General features: G+C 37.7%; 2 protein-coding genes across 3 annotated transcripts in view; one reads left to right on the forward strand and one right to left on the reverse strand.

The window, feature by feature from the left end:
* Nucleotides 1-1,229: 1,229 nt before the first annotated feature.
* On the reverse strand, nucleotides 1,230-20,666 carry tmem68 (transmembrane protein 68). The gene is made up of 8 exons (XM_079820230.1): nucleotides 20,577-20,666; nucleotides 20,006-20,060; nucleotides 14,374-14,771; nucleotides 11,605-11,772; nucleotides 11,056-11,249; nucleotides 10,921-10,981; nucleotides 9,293-9,432; nucleotides 1,230-2,952 (listed from the first exon to the last, which is right to left on the reverse strand). The coding sequence occupies exons 3-8, from the start codon at nucleotides 14,699-14,701 to the stop codon at nucleotides 2,848-2,850; spliced, it is 996 nt and encodes a 331-aa protein (XP_079676356.1). The 5' UTR covers nucleotides 14,702-14,771; nucleotides 20,006-20,060; nucleotides 20,577-20,666; the 3' UTR covers nucleotides 1,230-2,847.
* A 229-nt stretch (nucleotides 20,667-20,895) lies between these two features.
* Nucleotides 20,896-21,891, forward strand: part of tgs1 (trimethylguanosine synthase 1) — a 34,325-nt gene continuing 33,329 nt past the window's right edge. For both annotated transcript variants that reach the window (XM_079819225.1, XM_079819226.1), the window contains exons 1-2: nucleotides 20,896-21,153; nucleotides 21,495-21,559. In XM_079819225.1, coding sequence (XP_079675351.1) covers nucleotides 21,041-21,153; nucleotides 21,495-21,559 — 178 coding nt within the window. In that variant the 5' untranslated portion in view covers nucleotides 20,896-21,040. The remainder of the gene's footprint in view (nucleotides 21,154-21,494; nucleotides 21,560-21,891) is intronic.

The raw sequence follows: 21,891 nt of genomic DNA on the forward strand, positions 1-21,891 counted from the left end.
TCAGTAAACCTGATATCATAGCCCGCCATTTCTTCACTCTGGAAAGACTTTAATTCATACCTGTAACCTACCTCAAAGCGGTTTTAAACAGACCACTCTTCAGCTCTAACGTTAGTTGTTGATGTGGCCGCTATGAAGGCCTTTATTGCCGTGGAGTCCCAGTGGATGAGCGGAGGAGTTGAAGCCTGTTCTGTTTATTACCGGTTCATCAGTACAGCCGAGCTCAAATACAGGACTTATTTTACAACTATTCACAGCAGGAGAACATTCAATTCATGCAAGCTGATTCAGTTTTATTTGCCTTAACCGACGCTCGCCTTTTTTTTGTGGATTCATTATTCGTAAGGGACATTTTCTTTTGGTTTAGTTTTAGTCACGCATACAGTATGATGCTCCGGTTACTGTCATGCTAGTATAATGACGTTGCATTATTGAGCACTTACTGTGCTTATACTGCAAGCAGACAAAAAAGGAAGAAAGAAAGCGGACTGAAACGAAAGAGCATATGCAGACAAACAATCAAAATGACGACCCACATTGTCACGGGTCACAGGCCGTACTGTTACACGATTGTGAGCATTTTTAATTGTATTGAGTTAGCGAAAACCGAATGACTCGAAGAGCTGAAAGGAACAGTGGCACTTGCTTTTTTTGATTCATACGAGAAGCTTTCTTTTGATGAATAAACAAATTTATGATCCTCCCTCACGTGTAGACATAGATGCGTAGATAAACTAGAATGCCATAGACGGAGGAAAAAAAGACATTCACATTTAGATCAATGATAATCGGTGGTTATTTATAAAGCACGATATTAGTACAAGCACAGTAATTGAATGAACTCGGTGGCGTTCATATATGATGTACAGAGTTTACTGGTATTTCAGTTCCAACGGACGTTCCATAGTGACTTGCAAAAGGCTATTTAACTGTAAATAAATGTATGCAAATGTACATGTGTAAAAGAACATTCCTTTCTGAGTCCTGATCGTGAAGGGTGTCTAGAGATCGGCAGTTAAATGACATAATACAGATAAAACTAGTGTGGTGTACGTGGTGTATTAAATGACATAAAAAGAGCAAAAAAACAAACAAAAAAAAACTGCTTATTATTGGTCTCTTAAGTTGTATCGTGTGATGAAAGTCTGAAGTGCGTAAAATGCATCAAACCTGTTATCTGATTTTATTGTAAATTGAAGAGTAAAAACAAAAAGAACGTTACATTTTTTGTACATATTGGATTTTTGTAAATTTTTATTTGATTCTAATGCAACACAAAGTACCAAATTCATTTAATAAAGTACACTGTGGTCATTTTATTAGACTTCCTTGCAAACTTCTTTCGGATTTGCAGTTAATGTGTGAATAAGGTCCATTTGGATATCAAGGTTGGGAGAAAAAGCAATGCAGCTTTTCAGACAGTTTGTCACAACAAATGCTTGGTAATTATTTTGACTGAATATGTATTCTCACACCTCGAATGATTTAAGGTTTCACTCCTTAATGAGAAGAGACTCCTGGAGAGGCTGAAGGAAAATTAGGAGCTCATGTATAATGCAACATGAAATCATGAATAATTAATAAAAAAAAAAAATTGGGAACAATTTCCCAAGAGGTTTTTTTTTTTGGGGGGGGGGGGGGGGGGGGGGGTTTACAATGGAAGCACAGATGCTGTAATTCAATACCAATCAGATTTATTATAAATAGCAAGACTGGATAATTTTCATATCATAGCCTACACCAAACGCACCGGATGTGTACAGAGATCATAGGACAGTGTGACGAAGACCGTGCTCATGCTGACATTTGATCTTTGTCACACACAGTATTTTCTCCCAAAGGATGACACAAGTGCATTAGAACGGTTTTACCAACACTGAATCCATAGGAATATGCAGTTTTATTGTGAATGATAAAATCTCTTATAAAATTATACATTTACAACCATTTCCACACGACCCTATTTGATAACTTATTAGATTCAACAGCTTTTATGCTGCTTGGAGTAAGTCCATACATTTCAGGAATGTTACAAAAATCTTATTGAATTCTGAAAGCCCTGTATGCTGCCTCTTTAAAATCATTAGCAGTAGCATACTTTTTATAATCATAACGTTATAATAAGCTCTGAGAGCATCAACTGATGCTTAGCTGTACAACAGTTCACCTCTGACAGTTAACACAGAGATATTAGACTAAACTGTGTAAGTTTTCAACATCAAACTAAAAATGTTCAAGCACGAATCTCTCATCACTATTAAGTGTGCTTATAAGATCCAAAAAAAAAAAAAAAATCACAGTAATTAATTCCTTCAAATAGTTTGCCTGCCCATCTAGTGTTAATGGCAGGTCAACCTGGCTTGCTGTCCTTAACAGAGGCTCGAACCTGAAGCTTGGCTCAAGTCCAAACTCAACCCCGTATTACGGCACTACGTAGAGGGAGAATGAGAGAAATAGAGGATACAATCCTCCCAAACCCAAATTTGGTACTTCATATATAATATTATCGATTTCCGGGTCAGAATGCTATTTTATTAAAAGGACATAAAAAAAAGGCTTTGTGAACAAACTATTTTGGCAGTGGTCCTTTGATTAAAACCAAAGTGTGCAAAAAAAAATACACTCAAGAACACTCTTCAACATGCACAAGACTACATGTAACCAGACATTACAAAGACTCGCACCATTATTCGATATGCAACATTGATATATATATATGCTGATACGTCCACTTTATCATCAGTAGTTGCTAATTTCATGGTGTAACAATATTATAAAATCTCCAGTATTCAGTTGAATTATGCTTGAAGCATATTTATCTGTTCAGTCTGAGAGAAGGCCAGTGTGTTAATCTTCTTTGCGTTCCCTTTGGAATCGCTCCAAAAGAGCTCGGAGGATGTTTCCAGGTATCTTCTGGTGTTTGTCGATAAGTGCTTGAACTGCCTGCTGCACCTGAACAGATGGGTTGGATTGAAGAAGATACACTGAATAGAAGATCTTTATGAAGTCAGTAGTTAATACAAACTCAACAGATGCATGGATTGAACATGTGACATCTTCACTGTGAAACTAAAAGGTATTGTAGGTTGACAAATGTATATATACGCACCATTCAAAAGTTGTTTAAAAAAATAAATAATGCATGAGTGAATTTAATTGATTATAAGTGACACTAAAGACATTACAATTTTACAAAAGATTTCCATTTCAAATAAATGCTGTTCTTTTGAACTTTATCAAAGAATCTCAGTTTCAACAAAAATATTAAGCAGCAAAAACATTGATGATAAAAAAATCTGAATGTTAGAATGATTTCTGAAGGCTCATGTGACACTGAAGACTTTTGAATGGTTGACAGGGCTTGACATTAACTTTTTTGCTCACCAGCCACTGTGGATAGTGGTTTTCCAAAGTTACTAGCCACTCAGCATTTTCACTGGCCACAATTTTGTTTGGCAAAATTTGTTTGGCAAAATTGTTAGGCAATTTGTTGTTGGCTGTATGTAAATTACCACTGTAGACATCCAAATCATGTCCTCTTGAAATGTACATCATGACAGATCATCAACAGATTTGAATTTGTATCAGCTATGACATAGCCTATTAAAATCTAGCATATTTTGTGTATGAGCCCATACAGTAGCCTAGTGAAATAAATATCCATATTTTCATGTGATTTGACAGTTTATTTTATTAAATCTAAAAAAAATCTAAAAAGGTGTGCATCATACCTGACACCTAGATGAACACTTAACAGTTGGATTTATGACTCTCTTTAAATGCCATTGAAGTAAGAAACGTGTATACCAATGTTGTTTGTTATTTTAGAGACGGTTCATAAATTTGCGAATATCAAATATCCAACGTCCAGCTTTATGCCAACGTCCAGCTTTATGCCAACGTCCAGCTTTATGCCAGTCACATCAGAGGTCCGTTCTTCGTACCTCGCTTAATACATCTGAGATGATTTGACAGCTGACCCCAGATCTTTTAATCGTGATAACTGATCTCTGGCTAATTTGGTTCTTTAAATTAATTTGCGGATTGGATTAAAATATCTGGATTAAGTTATCTAAGATAACTTAGTTATTTTAGATAACTTGGTTATCTAAAGATCCCTGAAGAGGGCAGATGTATCGATACTCAAAACCACGATCAGTAAAGCAGCGATTGGCTGGCGTCAAGACAGCAACGTAATAACATCATGCCTAATTAAAAAAGCCACCTGGCAAAAAAACTTGACCCATACCCCTTTTCCACCAAGGCAGTGCTGGTGCTGGTTCGGAGCCAGAGCCAGAGCCTAGTTTCAAATCGGTTCTTTGTCTTTCCACACCCAAAGCACCAGCTCTGAACCAGAAAAAGGGGTTCTTAAGTAGCACCAAAACATTGCTGGTCTAGAAGTAAGAACCGCTTGCGTCAGGGGCTGGGGGTGGGGTAACCGTGACCAACAAGACAAACACAAACTTGTGACCGCCATTTTTGAAATAGCAGCTAATGGAGCTTGACAGGGCTTGACATTAACTTTTTTGCTCACCAGTCACTGTGGATAGTGGTTTTCCGAAGTTACTAGCCACTCAGCATTTTCACTGGCCACAATTTTGTTTGGCAAAATTGTTAGGCAATTTGTTGTTGGCTATATGTAAATTACCACTGTAGACATCCAAATCAAGTCCTCATGAAATATACAACATGACAGGTCAACAGATTTGAATTTGTATCAGATATGACATAGCCTATTTAAATCTAGCATATTTTGTGTATGAGCCCATACAGTAGCCTAGTGAAATAAATATCCATATTTTCATTTGACAGTTAATTTTATTAAATCTAAAAAAAAAATCTAAAAAGGTGTGCATCATACCTGACACCTAGATGAACACTTAACAGTTGGATTTATGACTCTCTTTAAATGCCATTGAAATAAGAAACGTGTATACCAATGTTGTTTGTAACTTTAGAGACAGTTCATAAATTTGCGAATATGGGCAAACTGGTTCTTAGAAGGTTCGTCAGTCGAACCAACTCCGAACTGGCACTAGCACTGGCTCTGAACTAGCCCCCGGTTCATGCTGGTGGAAAAGGAGTAAAATTACACAACCCCCCCCCCACCAATTTCTGGACCTTTATTAGGAAACAGCCAAACGACCAAACCAACATAAAAGTTATAATAGATTAATTATAAATGTTTTTTTTTCTTTTTTTAAACATGATTCCCAATTATTTACATTCACGATTTTATAGTATTTGTACACCCTTCACATTTTTACTTCAATGTTGTAAATTAGCAATTCATGTAATTTTCTAAGGTAATTTGAGGAAAGTTTCTTAAGGGTCAAGATCAAATTATCTGCATCTCTTGCGCTACATCAAGCGATCCCATAATATCTGACACCACTCAAATCAATGCACGGCTCAGAGTAACTGTATAAAATGCGTGTAAGACTCCAATAAAATTATAAAGTAATTATTCCATCACAAATAAATCTCTCAATCAACACGTGGCTGTGTCTATAGTATTATACCCATTTTACACAACATTATAAAAATGTTATATTATTTTATATATTATATTATTATTTAAAATAAGTATTGCCCCCGTTTCAGTAATAAAGTAGCAGTGGCTGGGACAGATTAAGTATCACCTCAAGATGCAATCTAATCCTGTTTACATGAAATAAACTGCTCCCGAGCAGGTTTAAGCTCACGGACCTGTTGCTATGACAGCAAGTCCAGGATGAGCATCGAAGAACCAAACAACCCAAGATTATGCCAAATCGTCAACAATCAAATCCAGCTAACTGAGTTAGTGACGTACGAAGAACGGACCCCTGGTGTGCTATGGTTCTGTTGTGATAATTGTTTGAAACTATTTTCGCTGCTGAAATAGAACAAAACCAGTCAATCACAGTATGATGAATGAATCTCCCATGTACATCACACGCACATCTCTGCTTTGATGAGAGTGCTGATTTCAGTGAGTGAGAGTGAGAGCGTGCTCTGAAAAAAACTCCAGCGTTTCAGGGATGACTAATCTGATCGTCTCTGATTATGAAATTGCATTCGTAAGCTCAACAGACTTGCGTATGATTGGTTATAATGAGCACCGCGATTATAACAGATGCCTTTTGAGAAGACTCCCCAAAGTGGCTGGTGGGAGTGACTGTGTTACACACCACAGCTGTTAATGTCAAGCCCTGGTTTTAAAATAAAAATAAATAAATAAAACATATACATAAAATAAAAAGTAGGGATGCTCTGATCAGCATTTTTGCTGCCGATACAGAATACCAATTTCTTGTCATCATTATCGGTTCATATCGATGCCCGTTTCAAATATTCAAGCTTTATATTAGTGAAATGGAAGCTCTCTCTTGGCTAATGATTTCATGTGATTTCAAGTGGCATGATTAAAGGATTAGTTCACTTTTAAATAAACTTTTGCTGATAATTTACTCACCCCCATAAAGCCCTTTGAAGCTGTACTGAAACTGTCATTTGGACCTTGAACCGTTTGGAGCCCATTGAAGTCCATTATATGGAGAAAAATCCTGGAATGTTTTCATCAAAAACCTTCATTTATTTTCGACTGCAGAAAGAAAGACTTAGACTTATCAGCAAAAGTTTATTTAAAAGTGAACTAACCCTTTAATGATTACAAGTGGTAATGACTTCTAACTCTACGAAAAAAAAAGAAAAGAAAAAAAAAATCAAGGTATCATCAAGCACATGGCCTCATTTGATAGAAAACCTTTCAAATTTGGAAGAAAACTGATTTTTGATCATGTTTGGAGGTTCTTGTGTTACAATACTGCTGTGAAAATCCTCACAAAAGTTTCAAGTTTCCACTGGATGAACTTTCAAATGAAGTTGGGAAACACTGCGTCATCATGATCGCAACACATGAATCCCGGAAGTCCTATGGCTTTAGCCAAGCAGCATATCATGTCACTCCATGAGGATTTTCTCAAGATCTACGCATTATGTTATGTTGTGTGTGGGCTCCTTTGAATCGAGACAAACCTGATCTAAATAAAAATGTACTGTAGTTTACTAATATTTTGCAAAGTTACAAAGCAGAATCTGGCGCAAAAGCCTTATCTATCCACCTTTTTCTGAATGCGGAAGTCTTGCCCGGAATGATGCATTACATTTCCGGTCTCCGGAGTTTCTAGTCAAATTAGCGTATTTCCTGAGCTCATAATACAATGTGAAACCAATGTAAATGGTTTAAAAAGCACATGGCTCCATAGTGCCACCACTTTACAGTATAGAAATTACTCTCTTTTGTTAGTGCCTCACCCGTCAAAGTTTAATGAGTGCGTAGAAAACAAAAAGCTGTCCGTAGTTAGCTGCTGCCTGCACTGAAAACACGAGCGCTCATATCCTATATGCAGCTCCCGATCGAGATGAAGTTCGTGGGATTTAGTCCTCGAAATTATTAGAGCACATATATACCTTCTTTTGGGAGTATTTTAACTTAAGTGCTGCAAGCCATGCTCATTTTCTCTTGCCAGTCTAGCATAAAATGCAAGGCATAAGGTGCCTTACGGACATTCTCTTCAGATTCGCTGGTGCTCAAAACACGTACTTTCCAAGAATTTCTTCCATTTATTGCTGTTATGTAGCAGTCGTCAACAACAGCACAGCTGAACCCTGCACATATTTTTATTTTTAGTTATGTTCAAAAAGTTTCTGTTTAATTAATTCAGACGCTCTTTTTACCCCATTTTGACATTGTGTTCCTATGGAGACCGGAACATGAGAGCATCTAAATGGCTGTTGGAATTCCTCAAGGGGACGCTCGTGGATATACTGATTATATGCGCGTCGGTGGCAACTTTTTGCAGTTTTACTTCATCAAATTGCGAATGATTCATGAGATCGGCCAAATTTAGTGACTACCCATCGAGTCATAGGGCTGCATCCGAAATCGCATCTCTCGAGTAGGTACTTATTTTGAATAAATAATTGCTTCACGACTTCACGAAAAGTACATTCTATATAGTATGAATATGTGTAGCATGAATATAATCTTGACGTACTACATTCGCCATGTTGTCTTATCGTGACCTACATGTAACGTCAGAAACTTGTGTTCACTGTATGCATACTTCAGAATCTCGACAGAAGGAGTAGGTCATCCGGGTACTTTCTGCCTACTCTTTTATGAATGTTGTGAATACAGACACACTTATTTTAAGGGCTGCACAATATATCGAAATATCGCAAATGTACATTTCACAATATGCATTTCGCAAGGGCACGCAATATCTGAATGATTTTAATAGGCTACTTCCACATTGTGAAAAATTTATGTTTTAGGTCGCCGCATATAGCAGAGAATAGACTGGGCACACGACTGTTACTTATGTGACTTGCTTGACGTTAAAAAGAGTTATTAAATGCAATAACTTGCGAAAAACAACTCCTTGCAGTCTCGTTCTGTCTGCTGTCTGACACACACCGAAACGTGCGCACAAGCCGTTCTTTTTTTCGTGTCTTGTTACACACTCGAACTGTCAAATACACACACAGTTATGTCAAAATGGCTGTCTTGATGAGTTTTCATTTAAACACAGTCTGTTATGCTTTAAGTGAAAGATATCATTTGGGGAAATAAATAGATTTTACACACTTAAAGCAATATCGTATCGCATATCGAATATCACATTATAACAAGGATATCGCATATTGCATTTTTCTTCAATATCGCACAGCCCTACTTATTTTGTCAAATACTTTATAGTAGGGAAGCATGCGATTTCAGATGCAGCCATAGAATGCCAATTCACACAACGATCAGAGCATCCCTAATAAAAAGGCTGAAATGTTGAGTATAAAACTTCAAAGCCCTATTTAGATATCTCCTACATCCATTCTGAAAACAAAAATCTCATCAAGTTTTAAAGAAGGCAGTTATTACCTAATGGTAGCATGTGATGAAATGAGGGGACATACTCGGCTACTGTTCTTATGAACAGATTTTTTACCAAACTATATTCACTCATAGATACCAATCTGGAGTGTCCTTTATTATACAAGCATCCTCTCACTTTGCAGACTCTGTACACCTGCATAAGTGATAAATGGTGATCACCACTCTAGAGTGGAACGTGCCCTTAGGGGACGGTGTAAACAAATGGCACTAGAGTATGTTGTGTAGTCAACAATAGGTCAGGACTTGTCGGGACGGTCTAGAGGTTACAACCTCTTGTAGATTTGCAAAACACCAGCTCAGCAAATACAACAAAAAGTCAGACCTTTACAGGACTAAAGGTCTAAAGAGTCCTACCTTTTCAGCCAACTCAGCTGCATTGAGTTTGGGGTCGTATGGAATGGGGTCACCCAAGTAGGTGCGAAATTTGACTGGAAATCCTCCATAGATGGGTGCTATCGGCAGCCGAAACCTCTCATACACCCATCGGTAAAATCCTGAAGGAGTTTTGAGATTAATTGAAGATTTGACTCCTTTAAAAGGAACACGCCGACTTTTTGGGACTTTAGCTTATTCACCGTATCCCCCAGAGTTAGATAAGTCCATACATACCATTATCATCTCCGTGCGTGCCATAACTCTGTCTGACACACCCACCCCTAGCCTAGCTTAGCACAAAGACTGGAGGTAAATGGCTCAAGCTAGCCTACTGCTCAATAAGTGACAAAATAACGCCAGCATTTTCCTATTTACATGTTGTGATGTGTATAGTTACATCGTGTACTAAGGGTGCTTTCACACTAGCAGTTTTGGTGCGCACCCGGGTTCGATTGACGTCAGAGTTTGGTTCGTTTGGATGATGTGAACGCGGTCTTCCGAACTCGGGTGCACATCTGCGAACCGTACCCCGGCCCAGTCCGTTTAAAAAGGTGGTCTGGGGTACGGTTCATGTGAACTCCGGTACGGTTCGCTGCTGATGTGAATGCAATAGTACTAAATCGCGGAGGTGAACCATTATTAATGACGTATGATTTGACAAAAATGTGTGTGTTTCACTCATTCACCTGGCGATCATGACTGACGTACTGCAAGCAGAGAGCTGTAGATCTCATTTCTGCTCGTCTTCGGCGTTCTTTAGAGCATTTGCAGTACATTTGTGGCAAATAGATGCAAATGCCATTACGTACTGAAGCTTTAGAAACAAAACCAACGGTTCAAAAACAAAAATTTTAAGTGAGGTGAGCAACCTTCACCACCTTCACGCTCGCTGTCGTTACTAAGCAACCGACTAAACAGCTGCTGCTTTGATAACGCAAACGCACCCCAGATCGGACCTAAATAATATAATATGAACAAAGTCCAGCGAGGGCAGGGGGGAGCAATCGAACTCAGGTTCGGTCCAGGCAATCGAACCAAGTGCACCCTGAGACCGACGGAAAATGAAAAGTTGCAATTTTCTAGACCGATATGGCTAGGAACTATACTCTCATTCCTGCGTAATAATCAAGGAACTTTGCTGCCGTACCATGGGTGCAGCGGCGCAATGATATTACGCAGCGCCTGAAAATAGTCCCCAGCGCGCTCTCTGTGCAAGCAGGTTTTCCCGTTGGTTATGTTGACGGAAGTTAGTCTATTTTCAAGCGCTGCATATTATCATTGCACCTGCATTTTCCGTCTGTCTTAGTACACAATGTAACTATACACATCACATCATGTAAATAGGAAAATGTTGGCGTTATTTTGTCACTTATTGAGCCGTAGGCTAGCTGGAGCCATTTACCTCCAGTCTTTGTGCTAAGCTAGGCTAGGGGTGGGTGTGGAGATGAGAATGGTATGTATGGACTTATCTAACTCTGGGGGATAAGGTGAATAAGCTAAAGTCCCAAAAAGTCGCTGTGTTCCTTTAACTCTTTCATAATGGTATGTATTTATTTAGAGTACTATTTAAAACTGTGTGAAAGTTCAATGTTTTCGGTATGACTCACTTAATGTTCCAAGAGAGCGAAATCCCTCCCTCAAGTTTTGAGTAAACATTGGTATAACTGGCTGTAGGGAAAAAACAGACTCTTAGTACAACAAAACCGCATGAAAGGAGCAGAATAAGAGGGACAATCATTTACCACTTTAGAGTCAATGGCCACTTGTGCAAATCCTTTGCGTTTGCCCCAGATCAGAGGGTACGTCTCGTCGCTAAACAGGGCCTCCCGCACTCCTCCAGGAGAGATGCCCAGAAGGTGGCCATTCCGCAGGGCCTTCACACACTCCTCCTGCGGTCCGTGGATCACACTGAATACCTCCAAGAGGAGCTTAAACCCTGCCATGGCCATTATACAGACAATATAAGCACAATTAAAAATTGAAAATCTCACCAGAGTGTGGTGTGAGCTTGTTGACCACATTGAAGGCAAAATATTGAAAGGATTGACTAACTTCTGTCAGGGCACTGTAGTAATATTAAGATACATATAGGTTTTTCTTAAATGATTTGTTTTAAGGACAATGTGAAAATGTTGCTATTTTTAAAAACTAATGGCAGATAAAGTTGTAGGGCATGTTTTGTCCCAAAACTGAGTGAATCACAATGAAATTAGGTTCTGAGTAATGACTCTGTCATGAGCAAAATGAGGCTGACTGATTACTTCATTACAGTATGAAAGTTGTTTTTTTACCTGGGACCTTGAACAGAAAATGATCAGCCACCGAATGACAAGTTCTTCCCTTCTGAATGATAACACTTGCCAAGAAATAATAGTAGTCTATAGGAATCGCCCCATGATAGTAGACTATGAGAGCAGGTCCTTCATCTGGAATCTTCTCTAAACCATGGATTTCATAACCTGTCACAAAATGTATACTTCCTTAATCAGGAGCAAATGATTCAACACATTGCAACACTTGCCTGTTATGTCTAAAAGAGATCTTATTGACATTTGAAAGGATTAGTTCACGTTTAAATAAACTTTTGTTTATAATTTACTCACCCCCACGTCATCCAAGATGTCCATGTCTTTCTTTCTGCAGTCGAAAAGAAATTAAGGTTTTTGATGAAAACATTCCAGGATTTTTCTCCATATAATGGGCTTCAATGGGCTCCAAATGGTTCAAAGTCCAAAATGACAGTTTCAGTACAGCTTAAAAGGGCTTTAAACGATACCAGACGGTAAATAAGGGTCTTATTTAGCGAAACGATCAGTTTCTGTGAGAAACCGAGCAGTTATGCTATTATTTGACCTCTTTTCAGACGAACGTGATCATCTCTGAGCTCAGCCATAACTTCCGCTAAGTGAGGTCAAAATACGAGCGTGGTCATAGATATATCGATCGTAGATGCCTCATTCTACTGATCCGTGCAAGAGCTAATCAGGCATCTCCGTATACATCTATGACCACGCTCGTATTTTGACCTCATTTAGCGGAAGTTATGGGGGAGCTCAGAGATGATCACGTTGGAGAAAAATCCTGGAATGTTTTCATCAAAAGCCTTCATTTCTTTTTGACTGCAGAAAGAAAGACATGGACATCTTGGATGACAACGGGGTGAGTAAATTATAAGCAAAAGTTTATTTAAAAGTGAACTAATCCTTTCAAATTTATACGATTTGTATTGGAGGTTCAATGATCATGGTTTCAACAAAATTATTAAAGGGGTCATGAACTGGCTTTTAAAAAAATGTTATACTGTTGTCTGAGGTCAACTTGTGACGTTCGCGTGGTTTTTACATTCAAAAACATCATAATGAATAAGTAATAGGCTATTTTCTGCCCTGGTTTTGAGGCTCTCTCAAGAAACGCCCAGTTTTTATGGGCGTGTGGCACTGAAGACTTGGAAGTAAACGATTTGCATATTTAATGAGCTTCAGCTCCCCTATGGTCAGTGGGGAAACGGCAACCGGAATGAATCGCCCACAGGGCTCAAACAAAATGATTCATCTTTCATCCACCTGCAAATGATTGGAATGTTATTTTTTTTATTAACGTTACTTTGCCCGCCTGATCGATGAATATAACCGCGAACCATACACACTCACACACACGCCCTTCAAATATCAAGTCAAGATAGTGAACAATACACATCAAGAAAGGAATGTTATTTCTCTATTTAAGATAGCCCGTCTGGAAAAAACATAGCCCCTGGACGTTGGGCTTTGCGAGCACTGGCCCATAAACATGTCCGAGTCTGATCCCGAATCGCAATAAACCACAACACTTCAAATAAAGGATTCTCCAGCCTTTGACAGCGTGCTAAGGTATATATAGTTAGACATGTACACATAATCAATACTATCTGTAACAATGCAATACTATCACATATAAAAAAAATTTTTTACTCCCATTAGTGTGTTGCTTCATTCATTCATGTAATCTCATCCTGTCTGCAAACCCAGTCTCGTTTACAAACAAATCCGTGGTTAAATGAAGGAACAGACGCGCAATGTCTTCCCCACGTGAGCTGGATATTCATTAAAAATAAAGTTCATCCATGCTTTCATAATATTAGAATCAGAATGAAGCTTGTGTGGTAGGTTTACTGCTTAGAATTTCGATGGGTTTAGCTCTATGTAGGCCTATGTCATGTTAGTGGCACGAGTCGGTGGGCGGGGCTACAGAATCAGGCGTTGTTCTTTTTCTGTTGAGGCGGTGCTTCACCACACGATGACGTCAAGGTGTGGCATATTCTGAAATCGATCGTTTTCTGGGCCTGGTGTCTATAAAAGCTTTTCTTTGACTAACAAGGAAGTTTTCAGCTCTGAAACTTACAGGATATTCTTATACTACTAATTACCTTTTATATACCAAAAGCTCAAGGGAAAGTTAATTTCTCAATTCATGACCCCTTTAAGCAGCTCAACGGCTTTCAAAACTGTTGATAATGGTTGATAATAGAAATCAGCAAATCAGCATATTAGAATGATTTCTGAAGGATCATGTGAAGACTGGAGTAATGATGCTGATAATTCAGCTTTATCAAATTACATTTGAAAATATTAAAATAGAAAACATTTGAACATTTTTGTTTATTTGTAACCTTTAGAAATATCATGCACTTTGTGAAATGAAACAGAAGAGATTAAGTGGCGCAATGAATCATACAAAACAGTAATTTAGATGTTCCGCTTGATAAAGACTGAGCAGGTTACACATTTTAAAATTGCAATTTAATGCCAGGAACATCAGGCCATTATTAATTGTGCTGTCAAAGGATAAGACTGTTTAAGACTAGAAAAAAAAAAACAGCAATAGTCTGATAATACACATGTAGAATATGTCAGATATTACATTGCATCTTTAGACATCACTTTTTAATTATGTTTGACTATTCCTGTCTGTTACTCGAAGATCAAATTGAAAAATCCCAGACCACTGGGATTAATTTCATTTAAACAAGATAACAATCACATCTCAATAAATGCAGATAACAAGCCAAATTCATTACATACCGTGCCAAATAGCTCCATGTCCATCCCATAGGGTCGCCAGAGTTTTCCTCGCACCATCCCACAGGTTATTGGAGTAAGCTTGCCTCAGCTGGATCTTGCGTTTGTACACATGGAGGAAAAGTATGGATAGATAGAGGAAGATAACTATGAGAAAAGGCAGGATGAAGACCACTGCTAGAGGCGTGAAAACCCAGAGCAAGTACTCCATGAAACTGAGGTAGTCCTCGAGCTTCCCGAGCCCTGCCCACTCCTCCCACACATGAACTAAGCAGGAGAGGAAGTTGACGGATCCATTCTCAAACAGACAGGACTCATTCCCACTGGACATGCTGCTTCACTGTTAGCCTCTCCCAATGGCAGATGGGCTGAGCAAGGCAACACTCTGCCAAAGGGCAGACCTGGACATGAAAGACGAACTGTCAACATCGGACATTAAGATGGCATTAAAACGCAAGTGTGTCATTTTTATGACAGTAAAACACTCTTTCCTATCCCAGTTTCATTTGCATTGCAGAGTCAACCTTTGCTATAATTAATACTGTTAAACTGAATGTGTGAAGCAAACTGTTTTCTGAAAATATCCACAACTTAACAACACTGAAATAGAAGTGTGCAATTTATCTGAAAATCAATTGCGGGTGAAAGTTGCACTCTCCTAATTTCACAAGTCACAGACTCGACCAATAGCATGAGATTTGGGCAGGGTTATTTGTTTGTCCAACAAACGGCAAATGGATGACTGTTTGACAACAATCATCATATCCTCAGAAAAAGAAAAATATCCTTTTTTTGTTGTATTTTTTCATTTTTTTTACATTGTTTAGACTAGAGCATAAGAAACAAATGGAAAAAATATATTTTACTCATATCTTATTCTATGTCCTCTGTAGTGGACACCAGGGACCCGTTTCAATAAGGAGGTTCAACTAACTGTGAGTTAAAAAGTTGACTCAACTCAGAGTTCAAGTTTTAACTCAGAGTTGGTTGACTTACCCTGAGATGGGAAACTCAATTCGGAAAAAACTCTGAATTTTGGGGTTTTGGAACAGCTGAATTGAAGTAGTTCAATCAACTGAGTAGACTCACGAGTGCACCACGACTATGAAAAGCCATGATCAATGGAGCTACGAAATTACTATTCACCATGGCAACAGCACCCGACAAATAGACATCCACATACTTCTGAGTCAATACATAAGTTTAAATCTTAATCACGGTTATAATATCAGCAGTGAAAACAGGCAGAACGGTAAGTTATTAAACTAAAATTAATTGATATGGTATTCCACGGGCAAAAAAAAAAAAGATTAAAATGAAGTATAAAACATATTTCCTATATGACCTATAAGGCCCTAAACGGTTTAGCTCCTTTGTATTTAACTGATCTTCTATCACAATCTTTAAGATCACTAAAACTCTGGGCTTCTGGTAATACCTAGGATATCGAAGTCCACTAAAGGAGGAAGAACGTTTTCATTGTTGGCACCTAAACTATGGAATAGCCTTCCTAATAATGCTCGGGGCTCAGACTCACTCCTTCAGTTTAAATCTAGATTAAAGACGCATCTCTTCAGCCAGGCATTCACATGATGCATCTCATAACCTTGTACTCCAGTTATATCAGTGCACCTGGTTGTCTTTGCTTAATGCTTTGAACAGCAGCTACGCTAATTATTTTCCTGTTCCGTTTTATCTCGGGACGCCCATCCCAAGGTAACTAGAGAGTACGTCAGCTCCAGTCTGGATCCAGCCTCTCATAAAGACTGCAGATGACCAACACCTGTGAAGAGACGACTCAACTCCTGCGAGGACTTCAGATGACGCAGCTCTGCATCAACACGCACCCATGCTCATCTCTATATACCCTAATCATTAACAACATGTATTCTTATTTAACTTATTTCTGTGCCTTAATTTAATTATTATATTGATTAATAATTAGGCTTGTTGCAATAATCAATATATCGATATATCGCACAATATATGTACATGACCTCAATAATTGTTTGTGATGCAATATATCGCCCATTATGTTTACATGATAATGAATTTCACCAATATTTTACTCGATTGTGCTGTCATCTTGTATGTTTTCCGTGATGGAGGCGAAAGTGCTTCTCGGGCAGTTCCTTCATACACAGAGCGGTTATCGACAGGTGAAAAAAAGGCACCATTTGAGGCGTTATAGTGTTTTCCTGACAACTACTGACAGTTTGGAAGAATAAGTCCAAAGGGACTCGATTTCAAAGCCACAATCCCCTGTTCCGGTGCGCATATAAATGTCAACGCAGAATGACGAGTGTTAAAGCCGTTTCACAAGGGAAAATGTTTATTTACTATTTATTCAATTTTTTTTATTTAGGATAATATATTTTTTACCCTTCATGTCCATGATCTAAAGAATTAAAGGTTTTCATTTGCATTATTATGCCGTTATATTAGGATTATATATTCAGTGGCATAAAATAGTCTTAAAATGACAATAATATTGTTTATCGCAATTATTTCTGGGACGATATATCGCGAAACAAAAAGTAGTTATCGTGACAGGCCTATTAATACATTGCTAGCTAATCTGTGTGCTTTGTATATATGCATTTCTGAAATACATAATGTGGACAAATCACTTTAAATTGTAAGGTAGACATGCATTTTCTGTGAAGCAGCTATGAAACAATATGCATTGTGAAAAGCGGCATACAAATAAATGTGAATTGAATTGAATTCAATCAGGTAAAGCTTTAAGCATAAAAGGTTCATGAGTGTAAGGGTAACAAAAATGTGGCATTAAATAAATGTCATTCAGTGTCTATTTTTCACACAATGAAACCTGTTACATTTCTTAATTAGGCTAATGAAATTAACATTTGACTTCTACTCAGCCAACAGCAAGAATGCAGAGGCTGTCAAAACAGGGCAAGTATTGGAAGAATATTAAAATACAACAGGAAAAATAATAACTATTGCTTTTGTATTTGTATTTGTAGGAAATAAAGAATAATTTGTGTTTATTTAACAGCTGTGGTGGTGGTTACGGCATTTATCTTGGACTACCCTTCCATCTGGCATCCTTCCATTCCATACAGTAATCCGTTTCATTTTTGGAAGGTGCGATAATGGGAATATGCGTGTCATCAATAAATCCAACCATATTGGAAATCCTAAAAGGAAATTCTAATTATTAGGTTACTTCCAGAGGTAGCAGCAAGATGTTATCAAGATCATTTATCAGATTAGGCTCATTTAAACTGATTTCTACATCACTGACCTGCAATCCTAATAACCTGTGGGATGGTGCGAGGAAAACTCTGGCAACCCTATGGGATGGACATCGAGCTATTTGGCACGGTATGTAATGGATTTGGCTTCTTATGTGCATTTATTGAGACGTGGATTGTTATCTTGTTTAAATTAATGGCTCTCACGGGTTTGTGCTCAGGAAACAAAACTAAATTTCTCAGCAAGACTTGTGCTTTGCATCCCTGATGTTATATAGAAAACTGCGCAATGAATGAATGGACCTGCGCTGCAAAAAAGCCTTTCTTACTTAGCATTTTTGTCTTCTTGTTTCCAGTCAAAATATTTAAGATTCTTAAATCAAGATGCATTTTCTACATAAGAAAAATTACATGTTTTTAGTCTTTCCTGGGGATAAAAACTAAGTGCATTTTTCATATTTTGCAAATGATCTGTCACTGGGGTAAGAAAAATTATCTTGTTTCCGTTTGCATTAAGATTATTTTTGTAGCGTGAATGAATGAAGTATTTAAACATCGCTTATGCTTTAAAAAGGAGGAGGAGACTGAAAGAAACTCTGGGTTTACCAAAGAAAACTTGCTCCAGGGGGGTATTCCAGAAAGCAGGTTATGTGACATACCTGGGTATGTTTAAGGGTAAGTAAGTGGATAACCTCAACTTTCGGTTCCAAAAACGGAGGTAACTTTCAGGGTATGTAAGTAGCCATAGCAACTCACTCTCTGAACATAACCTGCTCCGGAGCAGGTTATGTTCCGGGGTTAGTTTGCTTAAGAGGTATTCAGATGCATGTTATATAATCAATATAGTTATATTAATATAACTAAATATGTTATATAGTTACAGTTATATAATGTACAATATTATAAATTAATTCTAAAGCACTATTATAACTAGATAATATTTAAATGTTAATTCAATTCAAATATATTTATTACTTATTTTATTGTCATCTCACACATGGATCTGCATTAATTTAATTAGCATCAAACAAACAATATAATCCTTATTCTCAGTGAATAAAGATTGCTTATTAAATTAAAAGATTGAAAAAATGATTGCACAACCACCAAATACTAAGTGGCGATGTGCACTAAGTATGTTATGTAAACCGCCATTAAACAAAAGAAGAAGAGGAAGTAGAATGGCGCGTATTTTCTTAGCGTCTGTTTCCATGGGGAATCTTCGATTCGTTGCTCTGTTGAGAGTGTCTTGTGTGTTAACCGGGAACATACTCAGAGTTGTCTGAACATACTCACGGACATGTTTTTGGAACCAGCATACCTTGAGTATGCTGTTCAAGGTATATGTGACGGTAAGTTAACCTTGCTTTCTGGAATACCCCACTGACCAGGTTCGGTTCACAGAGTAAGTTACCTCGCTTTCAGAAACGGGCTTGACTTACCCTGCTTTCTCAGGTTTGACATACCTCACATTCTGAAACGGAAACAGGAGTGTCCCTCATTTCAGGGTTAACATACTCAGAGTTTTCACTTAACCTCCTTTCTGAAACGGGCCCCAGCACTCAGTTGTTTAAAAGATAAATAGACATGAAATGACATGTATAGGCAAAAACAATGGGATTTTTATTTTATTTTATCCACCAATCAATTTTTAGGTTCCAGGATTTGTTTAACCAAACTTTGTTTGAAGATAATTCTCAACTGTTATGAAAGATATGGTGGAATTAATTGATATGCAATATGTGGGTAAAATGGACATTAGTCCGATTAAAAACAATGCATCTATACATGGTATCTAATTTCCATATTAATGTGTTCTTGCGGCAACGTAAGTAACTGTAATAATGGAAGCAATAATTGGCAACATTTTCATTATAATATCTAATATTGCACAGAAAGATTGATATATAATTTCTTTCCCGATTCACTTGTTGTGTCTTCCAAAATGCCTGATAAACATTTAAGTCCTGATGTCCTCTACAGTGAACATTTATGAAATCAATGCAGAATACTAGATTTTGATTAGAAACCCCATAACATTTTCCTAAGAAGTTGATGTATGAAAAACAATTTGAAAATTAGTCAGATTCAAATGATAATTACAAAAATATATCATAGGTCCATAAAAGTGCTCAATTTGATCACTAAATTAATGTCAGTCTTCAGTTGTTGTCATGGTGAAACTTCCAAACATTTGGTATCTGTGAAAAAGCCCTGAATGTGCTCTTTACAGGGCATCCAGACTTAATAACTGTGGCATGTATCGTGTCAGAGAAATTCACTAAAATAGAATGTCCACTACAGTGGACAAAATTATATCCCTGATATTTTCAACAACGTCTAAAAATGACACACTTCAGCTTTAACCCACAAGTAAAATTCTCAGTAGGACTAATATATAACTGTTAACCAACCTTCTCCAGCGGAAATATGTTCCTCGGCCAAACATACCAACCTCACATCGGTGCCCTAAAATTAAATGACATTGATAACCAAGGTGAGACTACTGTACAAACGTCAACATCATTCAAAATGTAAATGAACACTGTCAAATGCATGAAAGATGACAAGGAATTGCAGCATTAGACCTCTCTGTTTCACGGTACTCTTGAGCATTAGATAAGAATCATAGATAAACAAACCTTACAACAAAAGCCCCAGTTTCCAAAGCTGTCACCAAAAAAATGCACTTCTTCTAAATTACTCGGAAAGCGGATGTTTTAGAAGAACCTTTTATTTGCTTGAATAACACGATTCATTGCAATTCAAAGGATAGCTGAGTCAACAGTCTAAACCACTGTGGTGGCAATTACAAAACAAAAACTTGCCATTTGTCACGTTAAATTAAACCCATCCTAAAGATTTGACTCAAAGGCTGCTTGTGATGGATGATGGCTTTATATCAATAGCCAGACAGCGTAACGATATGCTCCTATATTTGAACAAAATAACCTTTTAAAATAAGCTTTTATCAAATCTACTTACATGATGGTAGCTCGATGAAATAGATACTGTTGCCCTCAATGAATGTTTTCCTTCCCGACTGAACCGGCAATCTTTACATGTGACACAAACAGGAAACCAAACCACTCTTGTCCGTTACTGGCATTTAAACTTCATAATAAAAGTCTTAAACGCTCATAAACCCCATGTTAGTATTGTAAATGTATTGAAAGTCTTTTAACTTGACGGGCGATTTCCAAAACACGAGGGGGGAAATTCGCACATCGAGTCTTAAACGTGTGTACAAAATTTAGATCGCTATTGCTGTAACGTTACTTTTAATCTTGTTTTAATTCACCAGTATATTTATATATAGCTTCGCCCTGTCGTTTTTAAGTGTAATGTCTGTCTAAAAGAGCGATTACTAGACAAAAGAGGAATTACAAGACTGGTTTGTAGGACATCTCGGGTTGATCCTGTTGATAGATGTCACTCATGCGTCTATCATGATTGATTATGGCGAGCATTGCAATGTTGTTCTTCTAGCTGATATCTTCTTCTATCAGGGTGAAGAAAGAGAGATGACAATACACTGCCTGTGCTCCAGAGCTTACGTCAAGTATGTATCAATGTTGTGGTCAACTGTTATTAATGTGTATGCAGTTTTATTAAGACTCTAATGCACCTGCTGAAAATGACTTGGTCAGCTGGTCTTAACTAGGCTGAGCAGCAAAAAAGTGACTAAAAATGACAGGCTAGACTGGTAGACCTGTTAAGACCATGATGGTTTTTCAGCAGGACTGCATATTAGGACAACAACTGAACAAATGTAACTGCTCCAAGTAAAACAGACGGATAGAGACATAAAACACTCACACTGACACACTGACCACTAGGTTGACATGGGATGTTGCCTGTTTACTTTTGTGAAAACACATTTTCTCTTATTTTCATCCACAGTGATCGAGAGTTGTATCGGTCAGATTTAAAAGCCATACTGAGTCAGACTCACAATCAATCGCAAGGTACGGTTTCCTCTTAATTTCTGATTTTATATGAAGACAATTGTGACCATTTGCATATCGACTGTCTGATATTGTATTTAGCCCAGTGGTTCTCAACCCGGGGCCTGTACCATGATGGTAGTTTAACAAACTCAGGGTTACAGGATTAGTTTCGAGTTGACAAAACCAAACCAATCTATTCAGGCTTTGTTGTCCCATGATGCTGATCATCCGCTTTTTCTGTCAACTCAGGCTTTGATCCTAAGTTTAGGAGTTTAGCTGTTACATCATTAGTTAACAGCCAATCACAGGCTGTGGATCAGTGAAACTGAGATTCACTTCTCGTGAGAGAA

Source organism: Gobio gobio, assembly GCF_949357685.1.
Source record: "Gobio gobio genome assembly, chromosome: 6".
In the NCBI taxonomy this organism is placed as follows: domain Eukaryota; kingdom Metazoa; phylum Chordata; class Actinopteri; order Cypriniformes; family Gobionidae; genus Gobio; species Gobio gobio.